The sequence below is a fragment of the Solanum dulcamara genome, chromosome 8, assembly GCF_947179165.1.
Source record: "Solanum dulcamara chromosome 8, daSolDulc1.2, whole genome shotgun sequence".
In the NCBI taxonomy this organism is placed as follows: Eukaryota; Viridiplantae; Streptophyta; class Magnoliopsida; order Solanales; family Solanaceae; genus Solanum; species Solanum dulcamara.
The window spans coordinates 3,353,194-3,366,497 of NC_077244.1; the positions used below are offsets into that span (position 1 = coordinate 3,353,194).

Here is a 13,304-nt window from a genome sequence, read left to right on the forward strand (position 1 = left end):
ATATATGTATGGTAGAGAATGTTATGTTTTACTAATACTAATACATAACTAGAAAAAAAGGTCAAATTTGCCTCTGTATTATTTGGAACAGCTCAATGTTGTCCTCCATTATACTATTGGGACAAAAAGAGAACTCCTCAAGTACCAAAAACACACTTCTCCACTAATTAGTCTCCCCGGAATTTTGGAAAAAAGCCGCTTCCTCCTTGAAGGCCTAAGGAAGAGCAAGGTGGAAAAAAGGTCGGACTGTTATAAAATTAACTTTGCAATTGATTAGAAGAATGGACAATGAGGGAAAGAGAGATTTAAATAGAGAAACAGAGAAAGGAAATGTAATAGTATTTGTGGAAATGTAATAGTATTTGTATTCTACCGTGTGTTCTATCTGTCTTTCATTGCCCATATTTATAGGCACAATAAAAGTATTACATATCAAGTGGGCAAGTTGCCCACTTTGAGTGGGGCCCACTTGGGAAAAAGACATCCACTAAACAAATACTCAATACCTAACACTCCCTCTTGGATGTCAAGAATATTCTAGTTAAAGAATAAATAAATATAGTTATCCTGAGCATCTATAAGTCTTGTGCCTCTTTAAAACTTTACTAGGAAAAACCCAGTGGAAAAAAATCTAATAAACGAAAAAGAGTACACATATCTGGTAATACGTCTTGGGTGCTGCCTCATTAAAAATCTTACTAGGAAAACCCAGTGGGACAAAACCTTGGTTAAGGAAAAAAGAGTGCAGTGCGTATTTTACTCCCCCTGATGAAAACTTCATTTGATATTTTGGAGACGGCGCATTCCAACCTTGTATCTTAATTTCTCAAAAGTTGATGTTGGTAATGCCTTTGTAAGTAAATCTGCAAGATTATCACTTGAACGAACTTGTTGTACATCTATATCACTATTCTTCTGTAGATCATGTGTGAAGAATAATTTTGGGGAAATATGTTTCGTTCTGTCTCCTTTTATGAAGCCACATTTCAATTGAGCTATGCACGCGGCATTATCTTCGAATATAACTGTGGGTACTTTAACATCATTTTCCAAACCACATCTCTCTTTGATGAACTGTATCATCGATCTCAACCACACACATTCTCTACTTGCTTTATGAATTGCTATTATTTCAGCATGATTTGAAGAAGTAGCAACAATGGACTGCTTTGTAGATCGCCATGATATAGCAGTTCCTCCATGTGTAAATAGATAGCCTGTCTGAGATCGAGCGTTATGTGGGTTTGATAAATAACCTGCATCTGCATAACCAATAAGGCCTGTGCAACCTTTGTTAGTATAAAACAAACCCATATCAATAGTACCCTTCAGGTATCGCAAAATATGTTTGATACCGTTCCAATGCCTTCGCGTTGGGGAAGAACTATACCTTGCTAGCAAATTAACAGAAAATGTTATATCAGGCCTAGTTGCGTTAGCAAGATACATAAGTGCACCAATAGCACTGAGATATGGTACTTTAGGATCAAGAATTTCTTCATCCTCTCCTGGAGGTCGAAATTGATCTTTTTCCACTTCAAGTGATCGAACAACCATTGGAGTACTTAATGGATGTGCTTTGTCCATGTAAATTTTTTTTAAGATTTTCTCAGTGTAAGCAAATTGATGGACAAAAACTCCGTTTGCTAAATGTTCAATTTGCAAACCTAGGCAAAGTTTTGTCTTTCCAAGGTCTTTCATTTCAAATTCTTTCTTTAGATATTCAAATGCCTTTTGGACCTCTTTAGGGGTTCCAATGAGATTTATGTCATCAACATAAACGGCGAGTATAACAAACTCTGATTCCGTTTTCTTAATAAAAACACATGGACAAATGACATCATTTATATAGCCTTCATTTATTAAGTACTCACTAAGGCGATTATACCACATACGCCCTGATTGTTTTAGACCATATAATGATCTTTGCAGTTTTATTGAGTACATTTCCCGAGACTTTTTACATGCTTCAGGCAATTTTAATCCTTCTGGGATTTTCATGTAAATTTTATTATCAAGTGAACCATAAAGGTAAGCTGTAACTACATCCATTAGATGTATTTCGAGATTTTTATGTACAGCTAAACTGATGAGATATCGAAATGTTATTCCATCCATAACATGTGAATATTTTTTGCATAGTTGACTCCCGGTCTTTGAGAGAATCCTTGTGCAACAAGGCGTGCCTTGTATCTTACAATTTCATTTTTCTCATTTCATTTTCGCACAAAAACCCATTTGTAACCAACTGGTTTTACACCTTCAGGGGTTTGGACTACTGGTCCAAAAACCTCACGTTTAGCAAGTGAGTCTAATTCAGATTGAATTGCCTTTTGCCATTCTGATCAATCACATTTATGTCGACATTCTTCGACGGATTTAGGCTCAAGAATTTCACTATCTTGCATGAGGTTAAGTGCAACATTATATGCAAAAATATTATCAACCGTGATTTTAGATCGATCTAAATTTATCTTATCACCGAAAGAACTTATTGAAAGTTCTTCATTCACTTGAGTCTCGGGTTCACTGATTTCTTCAAAAATATCAGCATTACTCAAATCTTGACCTTCTTCAGGAGGTTCTATTGTAGTATCATCTTTATTATTTCTCACGCTTCTCTTTCTAGAATTTTTATCCTTTGAACCCAACGGTCTACCACGCTTCTGGCGTATTTGGGATTCAGAAGCTATGATACTTGTAGATGGTCCTTTTGGGACATCAATCCGGATAGGTACATTTACTGTAGGGATATGTGACTTAGTTATCCGTTTCAAATCAGTAAATGCATCTGGCATTTGATTTGTTATTTTCTGCAAGTGGATGATCTTCTGGACCTCCTATTCACATGTGCGGGTACGTGGATCAAAATGTGATAGTGATGAAACTTTCCACACAATTTCTTTTTCTTTTTTGGTTTCCTTTTTCTCTCCCTCTAATGGCGGGAAAATTGTTTCATCAAACCGACAATCTGCAAATCGAGCAGTGAATAAATCTCTAGTCAACGGTTCAAGGTATCGAATTATAGAGGGTGAGTCAAACCCAACATATATGCCCAACCATCGTTGAGGGCCCATCTTTGTACGTTGTGGTGGTGCTACAGGCACGTATACCGCACAATCAAAAATTCTTAAATGGGCTATATTTGGTTCATGACCAAATACTAATTGTGACGGAGAGTATTTATTATAATGTGTCGGTCTGAGACGTACAAGTGTTGCTGCATGTAAGATAGCATGACCCCAAACAGTAATTGGCAATTTTGTTTTCATTAGTAGAGGTCTTGCTATCAATTGTAAGCGCTTTATAAATGACTCTACAAGGCCATTTTGAGTATGAACATGAGCAACAGGATGTTCAATTTTTATCCCAATTGATAAGCAATAATCATTAAATGCTTGGGATGTAAATTCTCCAGCATTATCAAGGTGAATGACCTTAATTGGATAATCTGAGAATTGCGCTCTCAATCTTATTGTTTGTGCTAACAACTTCGCAAACGCCAGGTTGCGAGATGATAACAGGCACACATGAGATCATCTAGATGATGCATCTATTAGGACCATAAAATAGCTAAACAATCCACTAGGTGGATGAATAGGTCCACATATATCTCCATGTATACGCTCTAAAAAGCCAGGAGATTCGATGCCAACCTTCAGGGTCGATGGTCTGGCAATTAATTTGCCTTGATAACAAGCAGCACATGAAAATTCATTATTTTTAAGAATCTTCTGGTTCGTTAACGGATGTCCAGTTGAATTTTCAAGAATTCGTCTCATCATTATTGATCCAGGATGATCTATTCGATCATGTCATAGCACAAATGTATTTGGATCAGTAAACTTCTGGTTTACGATCATATGTGCTTCAATTGCACTAATTTTTGCATAATATAGGCCAGATGGCAAAATTGGTAATTTTTCCAAAATATATTTCTGGCCTTAGACACTCTTGGTTATACCAAGATATTCAATATTCATTTCATTTAGTGTCTCAACATGATATGCATTTCTGCGAACATCTTTAAAACTTAACAAGTTTCTAGGAGATTTCGAAGAAAATAGTGCATCTTCTATAACAATTTTTGTCCCTTTAGGCAGAATTATAGTATCACTTCCGGAGCCTTCAATCATTTTTGAATTATCAGATATTGTAGTAACATTAGCTTTTCTTCTAAGTTAATTGGAAAAATATTTCTCGTCTTTAAAAATAGCATGAGTTGTTCCACTATCAATTAGACAAATATCCTCTTGATTTATCATTGATCCAAACAAGATTTGAGGCATTTTCATATTTTCTTCAATAAAAAATAAAATACGTATTAACACATGGTATATTACACAAATTTTATTTATTTATACAAACATCATATTTAATACAGATAAAAAGAAAAATATTTACATATTATTAGTCTTGTCAATATTCATATTTTCGTCTCGAAAATTAAAGAAATCAGCTACATCCAAATGCATGAGCTCAATATTATCTTCAGAGATAAAATTCGTCTCTGGATTATTTTCTACCCTTTTCAGAGATGCCTGATATAGCTGAACAAGGCGCTTTGATGACCGGCAAATCCGCGACCAGTGCCCCATACCTCCACATTTATGACATATTGTTTCTGAATTATTCTTCAATAAAGCTTCTGGCTTTTTACCCTGCCTTTTATATTGCTGATTATTTCTCGGTGCCAGCCGAGCATCATGATTAAAATTTCTTTTTTGACCACGACCACGATTGGGGCCATGGCCTCTTTCTCGTTGGTTATAATTTGTCTGATTCACTTCAGGGAGCGGCAAAGAACCAATGGGCCGACTATCATGATTTTTCATTAATAGTTCATTATGTCTTTCAGCTATAAGAAGGTGAGATAATAATTCAGAATATTTTGTAAAACCTTTTTCGCGATATTGCTGCTGCAGGAGCATATTCGCGGGTGGAAATGTGGTGTATATTTTTTTGAGTTTATCTTGCTTAGTGATTTCGTCTCCGCATAAATTTAACTGAGCTATAATTCTAAATAAGGCAGAATTATATTCAGTTAAATTTTTGAAGTCCATTAGTCTCAGATTTAACCAGTCATGGCGTGCTTGTGGAAATGACCAACTTCAGGTGATCATATCTTTCTTTTAAATTTTTCCACAATTTAAGGAGATCTTTTAATGTAAGATATTGTAATTTTAGCCCCTCGTCAAGATGGTGACGGAGAAATATCATGGCTTTAGCACGGTCTTGATTGGATGCCATATTGTCATCTTTAATGGTGTCTGCCAGACCCATTGATTCTAAATGAATTTCGGCATCAAGTGCCCATGATGAGTAGCCTTTTCCAGAGATATCAAGAGCAGTAAATTCAATTTTTGAAATATTTGACATTTTATGAAAATAAATTTAAATAAAACTCTTACCATTTTTTGTTACCTTGAAAAATTAGCCAGAGCCTCGTGCTGATAACGTGTTATAAAATTAACTTTGCAATTGATTAGAAGAATGAACAGTGAGGGAAAGAGAGAATTAAATAGAGAAACGGAGAAAAAAAATGTAATAGTATTTGTATTCTACCGTGTGTTCTATCTGTCTTCCATTGCCCATATTTATAGGCACAATAAAAGTATTACATACCAAGTGGGCAAGTTGCCCACTTTGAGTGGGGCCCACTTGAAAAAAAGACATCCACTAAACAAATACTCAATACCTAACACAGACCATATTTTCATGTATAATTTTTCCTCTCAACTCAATTATCTTCTTCCCTCATTGAGTCCATTTTTACCTCTATTATTCAATTTGGATCCATTCTATCTTTCTACTGCTCAAAATGAAAGAATTTTACTGCCCTTTTAATTTTGTGCATCTATGTGAAAATTTGTCCAAGCTTGTGCACGAAAGCCTGTACGTATAACAAATAAGATAGTCGTCAAATAAATTGAGAACTTCGCATTAGGTGAATTTACACAAATGATGTAAGAATGAAACATCGTATCACCAATCAATAGAAATCATACCATATCATTTCTAGAACGACATCATTAGTCTCCAAACCTGACGTGCACATTGATCTAACAACCTACAATCCCACACAAATATGGCAGGGGGGAGGGGGGGAAGTAGAGAGATTATTCTTCATTTAAATGCAGCAGGCCGATCTAGCACGGTAGGTAGATTGGCTTTTACATACGAGTACATCAGCATAGCTCTAATCTATACTGTAGCTTTCATACAGACTGCAACCTGTTGTCAATGTCTTCCAATGGTAGGCGACATTTGTAAGTCACAACTACATATCACTGTGCATTATCACCCCACACATCGTTCCATGCAGCACCTGGAGCAGCCTTAGGCCCCTCGATCAAGTTCTGATTACCACGAGGTTGGTGCGGACCAGGAAGTGCATTAGGGCCATGAGGAGGATTAGCACCCGGGGGCTGAATTTTATTGGGCTTTGTTTTGACCCCCAGCAATCTCAGTACAAATCTTGCCAGCTCTCCATATAATAACCCTGAGCGATCAAACAACTGTAAAAAATATGTTAATAAATTATCATGTCACCATCCTACGTACTTTTCCACAAAGTATTTGGATAGCAAATTGGTCGTTCAAGAACTATTTGGATGCAAGGGATAAACATAACATATATACCTGAAGGAGTGCAGACATGAACATGTGAAATGCCTGGGTATTCTGGTCTATCAACATTGCAACGCGGCCAAAGAAAGTTACAACACCTTGCATCTGCCATCATTACATAGCTTAATGTGAAACAATTAGTTATCGAGGACAAAAGGTATTAATGATGTCTATGGAGTATAGACTAAAATACCATACGTTACTAGCAGTTTCAATAGCATCAGGTGGTACCCAAAGGACAACCTCCTCCTCACACCAGAACCTTAAACTACAATACTTAAAATAATTCTTAATTTCATTTGCATCTCCTAGAATTTTTTGTTAATTCAAAGAGACCTGCAAGTTCTTAGATAAATATCAACAAACCTACGAACTGCAGGCTAGAAAACCATTAGCATCAAATAAGAGAGATTTCACAATTTATAAAGCTTAGCGAGGATCTATTTTTTATATCAAGTAAATCTTAGGGGGGATGTCATTATCAAAAACATTGGGCTCCACCTAAAAATATTTTTTTCATAAACAAAAAGTATCGCATCACAGAAACTGGTGAGCTGCAAGAAGCTATTGAGATTTCACAATGACTCATCTTACATTTCTCCCCTTTCCTATGTGATCCTCTCTCTCTTTATTTTGGAGGCCTTGCTACGTTACCAATTCACTTGGAGCTAATTTTAGACTGTTAGCCAATCCAAAAATAAAAATTCAAAAAGAAGGCCAGTATAGTTTTAACTGGAAGTGCGGGGCAAATGAGGGACTTATACACATCAAATTCACTTCAGGACCCTGAATATAAGTATAGAACAGAAACAAATTTATTTGGTACTGTTAGAGCTTACCACGTGCATGAAGGAGACCCAGAAGCCTGGTGGAGAAGATGGAGCACCATAGGGATTATTTGGATCTTGGTCCCCATAGGGTCCCATGCCCATGCCACCCATACCGCCCATACCACCCATGCCATAGCCTCCCATTGAGCCACCAAACCCACTATTGTACATTCCTCCACCGTACATACCACCACCTGCAAGTCCACCATAACCTCCTCTGTACATACTGTTTCCATACAAACCACTTCCGTATGTGCTTCCATAGCCGCTACCATAAGAACCAACTGCTCCAGTTCCATATCCAGAATTATAATTCATACCTGTATTAATACCTGCATAATGACACAATCAAGCAAACAATGAGACTGGGTACTCTATAAACAGACTCAACTACTCTTACTTCAATTGCAATAACTAACTTCAATTACTGGATCAAAAACTTCAATGGTTGAGAAAGTTTCTTTACCGTAAGAGGAAACAAAAAGAGTACGTCCATAAAAACATTTTGATTTGGCTAGGTAAACCCACAGATGCCATTCATACTTCCAGAGGATAAAGTATAAAGAAAGTAGGTATTAGGTTGCACATTCATAGACATCTTATTGCATATGAATTAAAATCAAGTAGACACTTGATTCCAAAGAATAGATACATAAGAAGAGAAGGGACACTGACTAGCAGAACGGATGGCAGCTCAATAGAAAATTCATTAAGAGGTTAAGGCAATTTAATAAGAGCATCAACTAAGATGAATACCAGAAGAGGAATAAGTGGGGCAACTGAAGTACAAACTTAGACAACCTTGTAATTCTTTTTAAAATAAATTAAAAAATAAAAAGGGCACTACACATGCTTATAATGTATGAATTAGAATCAAACAGTAAGATAAATTCAGAATATATTAGGAAGACCTTGCCTAGTTAATGATGGTATGCATGATAACATATCATGTATTGCATTATGATCCTTAAAAATCACATGCATGCACTCCAAAAGCAGAGATCATAATGCACATCAGTCATATCAACCTTTTGATGCTAGGGGACAAGCATTCAGAACAAGCAAATGGACCTAAAGGATGCAAAGGATAAAATTAGCTGTTATACTAACCAAAAGCGGCCTTCGATGCAAAATTGCTAGTATTTATAATATCAAGAGTGAACCTTAAGGATGTACAAGATACAATTGGTTATTTACAAACCACAAAACAGATGTGCTAGTGAAAAAGGCATCAACAGTGCCTTTGATGATTATAAATGGTATGTTTGTAATAATGGATTTCGGATAGTCAACCCTCCTGCTGGAAACACAGAATACGCACATAAAAAAGAGGAAGAGGGGAAATTAACTAAACATCTCATACCTCCGTATGAGCTACCGTAAGTTTGCTGCTGCTCCCAAGGTCGAGTAGGTACAGGCCTTGCAAGTGTGCTATTATTAACAGCTGTATTCCTATTAGCAGTTGAAACAATCTCACCAGGCCTGGCTGTTCCAGATGCCTCTACTACGTCACTCGTGCTACCAGCAGACGGGGGCTTAAACGGTACAGCAGGGCCTGAAGAAGACCCGGCTCGTTCCCAGGGTTTTGGGGGTGGGATACTACCTGCCGTGGAAAACAAATGTCAAGTCAATAGTACTCAAAAGAAAGTAAAAAGTGGAAAAAATGAGTTGGCCGAGAATAAACTGTTTCTGTGAATATAAGAAGGGTACTTACTAGCAATGTATACAATTTTGTTTACACCTTTTTCTAATTATTCAAAGACATATCTACTGTGAGAAACCAATAACATGTTAGATAGCCTTTAAAGACATCTATTTAAACTGACCAAATAAATACATAGCAACTATTATTGTAAATCAATAACTTTGGCAGACATGTGAAATTCTCTCTCCCTAATTATAAATTCTATAAAAGAAATTATGTAAGAAATTGCTAAGTATCAGCTGCTAGAAATAATAGCTAAACAGCATGTTTAACGAAGTTGCTTTAATTTAGTTTTACTACTTAGCTCCGTCACTTCATCCTAAACTAGTTGTAGTCAGCTATATGAATCCTCTATGTTTGTTCTGCTCTATTCTCACCATTTCATTCGAATACTCAGTAATTTGACTTCTTGGATAACTCCTAGGAAAATGAAATTTCCCATGAAAAAACTAGATGCTCCGTCGGAACCACATTACATATAAGTATGGCAGATGAGATCGTTATAAACAACTAAATTCTACCCACCAGAAAATACAAAGTTGGCATCACAGAGTGAATTAAACACATTTGATTGAGCCCATAAAAATCCAATATCAATTTTTGTACACTTCAATGCCAAATTAGTTTATGAATCCTGTATCACTCTGCCTCAATTCAGGTGAAAATCATTCCAATACTAAATAACTTATCTTTTTAAGACAAATTAGATTTCTTTTCTAAATTTTCTTTTATTTTATTCTTAATGCCCGTGCTGTCCGGATCAGCTTACGCATTTCGACTAATTCCATGAACCTTCCACCAGTAATGAATGGGAAGAAATCACCTAGTGTTTTTGTATCTGTTAGGAACTGATCCCGAGACCTCACTTCAACCACTAGGCCACACCCTTCGGTGCTATTTCCTCCAGCTTACGCACCTAAGCTATTCCACCTCATACCTGATATCTCCCCACCAACACAGTAACCAGGTAACTTTCCCCCCTCAGGTGAGCTTTTGCACGGATATAAACGTAATTTAATCAGATAATTGCTACTTGACAACCCCCAAACATATGCCCTAGCAAAAATCAAACTCAAAATTAACCACGAGAGATCAAAATTCAAATCCTAAAACAGCAACAATTTAGATGATTTTTTTTCAATCTATTCATTGAATTAGTCATGGTACACGACAAGTTGGCCAAACACTATCTAAAAAAACGCAATTGACAAAAACAAAATTAAATCCGCTATCAAAAGGATCGAAATACAGAAAGGTTATACAAACCTGACGGTTGTGGCGGTCCGTTTTCCATGAAATGGATAGAGGAGGAAGAAGAAGAGCCGCCGTCGACGACCGCTACGACGGAGAGAGAAAGTATAGAGAGAGAGAACAGAAATTGATAAGTGGGACAATATAATCCTAGAAAATTAGAGTATTAAATATCGATTTTATCTTTTCATTGAAAGAACCAAGAAAATTCGGTTGACTTAGGAATTGACTATTCTGCCCTTTCAACCAATAATAACGCGGTGCTGTGTGGTCCGGGTGCGGGCTGATCTCTTAAACGGCCTTGAGCCTAAACCAGTTGGGCTTTTCGAACAGATTAGAGAAAAAGTAGGTTCATTCGCATGTAAAATTTATATTTTCGTATCATAATATTTCACAAGTAATACATAAAAAACATAATAAGTTATGTCTTGATATCAAAATATCTGTGAATTATTATGTTAAAAAATATGAATTACATAAGTGAAATTGGAATATTTTGATTTAAGATTAAAAAAGTGAAATTTAAGATACTAAACATCAGATTGTAGTCGGAATAGAGATTGATTATAGATTTAGACCTGTACGATTATGAATTACCCCAAAGTGTGATTTATTTTAAGATTTGCCACGGAAATTGAAGACAACTTTTTTGGTTGAATTTGATTTGAAGATATTTTTTTGGGTTGAATTTGACTTTATATATATAACGAGCATATTTATATGGATATCATACTTAAAAATAACATATAAGGTATAAATTAATATTGATGCCATGTTTTATACCATTTTTTGTGTCTTGTAACTAATTTGGTATCCTATCATGCAGTGGTGGGGCCAGAATTTTCAATAAGGGGTTCAAAATCTGAAGAAGTAAACACACGAACTAGCCAAAGAGGGTTCGACATCTACAATCTATACATAAAAAATTATTTTAACCATTTATAAATAGTATAATTTTTCACCGAAGGAGGTTTGGATGAATGTCGGCCACTACGTGGCTCCCCTGCTATCATGCTAGCACAACGTTAAGATATCGTGATTATGCTAATTTAACATTAAAGTTGTGTGTGTGTTGATTATATGATTAGCTATTTAATCATGGATTGTACATATTTCTACTTATTTGCATGTGTGATTCATATCTTTACGGCTGATATTAGTTGATGATTTTGATGTGCTCCCCTATTTAAATGTCGGATATTTATGGAGTTTAGTATTCTGATCATGACATGTAATTATGAATTTATCCCTTATGAGCCAGTGTATAATTTGAATCTTTTGAGTAATACATGCATAAATTATTGGAAAGAAAAATGATAATTTGAAAGAAAATTTGACTTTTCATCATATATTTCTATTTTTTCATTATGTAATTGTGCATATATTAATATGTTGTACTTGTGCATTCACTATTATGATATCCTATGATTTCCTTATGTTTGGATTATACTAATATTGTATGGGTTGTTTAAGTGGCTATTTTCAGTTAAACACTCACCACATGTTATAATTTGTGTTGATTAAAATCATACTATACTTGTTATATTTTGTGTTGATTAAAATTTTATTACAAGTGAAATTCATAAGTTGATCCAGGTCTGCTTGATGATTGTTGTACCTAACAATAACTCCTTGAACCTTTTTTATTTTGTTGTCTTTATTATACTTTTCTTCAAATAGTATTTATATTTAAGACCAATATAATATTATTGCATTAGGCGTTCATGACTCGCTACATTATTTTTAGGGATATTTTAGACTTTTTCATGTTGTTTTGGTTCACATATATCCTAATGCAAATTTTCTACTTTCAAAATCGGTTATAGGATTTCGTGAAATATTTGAAAATTCTTGTTATCGGGTTCTTCTAATGGTACGATTAAGATATCATCACATATTGGATAAATTGGAACGTAATAAAGTGAAATCAATGTGTTATGTTTTATAAGTCTTACAAATCATAAGCAATTTTAGTAGAGTTACATGGATCAATATAAAGACATACTACAAGGCGTTTAGAAAATACCCCTTTCTTTCTCTTTTTTATCATGCCACTTTATTTCAATTTGAATTGTACAATTCTTTATTTCACTCTCTCGTAAACAGTGATGCTTATGCATTTGCGACTAATATATGGGCGAGCTTAGGCTCATGCTTAAGCTCGTACATCACTTACTAAGATAAGCACACAGGCTATTATTTGATGTGGTGCTAGAACTACTACAATTTATTTTTTTGGGTAATCAGAAGATATTTATATATATTATATATGCATCAATACATCAGAAGTGGCAGAGGTACTGCTAGCACAAACCTTGTTAGCAATTACATTAATAGTAATCTTAGGAACTATATTACATTGTGGGATCACCAAATGCATGTCTTTCTTATCATTTTGTAAAGCGTCTAAAACAAAATCTGGAACCTTGTTCCATTCCCGTGTCATTATTGTCATCGACAAAACCCTACCATTTTTTGCTAGCAGATCAGCCACTCTGTTTTGCGCCCTTCCTTCATGCTGGATCAATGGCTCCTTCAGCTGCTGGAGCAACTCCCTATATTCATTTAAAATATTTGAGTCACAATCATCATTGGATTTCAACACTCTAATTACCTCATTGGAATCGGTAGCAATTGTAAAATTTGTAATATTTAATTTTTTTATTAAGAGGAAACCACGTATAAGGACTTGAATTTTGAGTTTAAAGCAGAATTTGTACAAATTATTGAGCATTTTCCAGCAACCCATTCTCCATTGGAGTCGCGTATTATGCAACCCACTCCTCCTTCCTTTGATTTCGAGTCGAAAGAACCATCAATGTTAAGATTGAATCCGGAGTTTGGGGGGTCCATTTTTTATGGTTATTGATCCTATTTGTAACTCTAGC

General features: G+C 35.3%; 1 protein-coding gene across 1 annotated transcript; it reads right to left on the reverse strand.

Moving 5' to 3' along the window:
* Positions 1 to 5,967: 5,967 nt before the first annotated feature.
* Positions 5,968 to 10,570, reverse strand: LOC129899173 (peroxisomal membrane protein 13). Its single transcript, XM_055974017.1, has 5 exons — positions 10,432 to 10,570; positions 8,824 to 9,063; positions 7,470 to 7,792; positions 6,643 to 6,735; positions 5,968 to 6,518 (listed from the first exon to the last, which is right to left on the reverse strand). Exons 1-5 carry the CDS (start codon positions 10,457 to 10,459, stop codon positions 6,288 to 6,290), a joined length of 915 nt encoding a protein of 304 aa, XP_055829992.1. The 5' UTR covers positions 10,460 to 10,570; the 3' UTR covers positions 5,968 to 6,287.
* Between the last annotated feature and the right edge of the window lie 2,734 nt (positions 10,571 to 13,304).

What these genes read in the sequence shown, in the direction of transcription:
- LOC129899173 (XM_055974017.1), bottom strand. Translation starts at nt 10,459, where the DNA reads ATGGAAAACGGACCGCCACAACCGTCAG. An exon ending in TTACGGTAGCTCATACGGAG is followed by an intron (nt 7,793 to 8,823) that starts GTATGAGATGTT and finishes GTCATTATGCAG; the next exon opens with GTATTAATACAGGTATGAAT. An exon ending in GGGTCTCCTTCATGCACGTG is followed by an intron (nt 6,736 to 7,469) that starts GTAAGCTCTAAC and finishes TAATGATGGCAG; the next exon opens with ATGCAAGGTGTTGTAACTTT.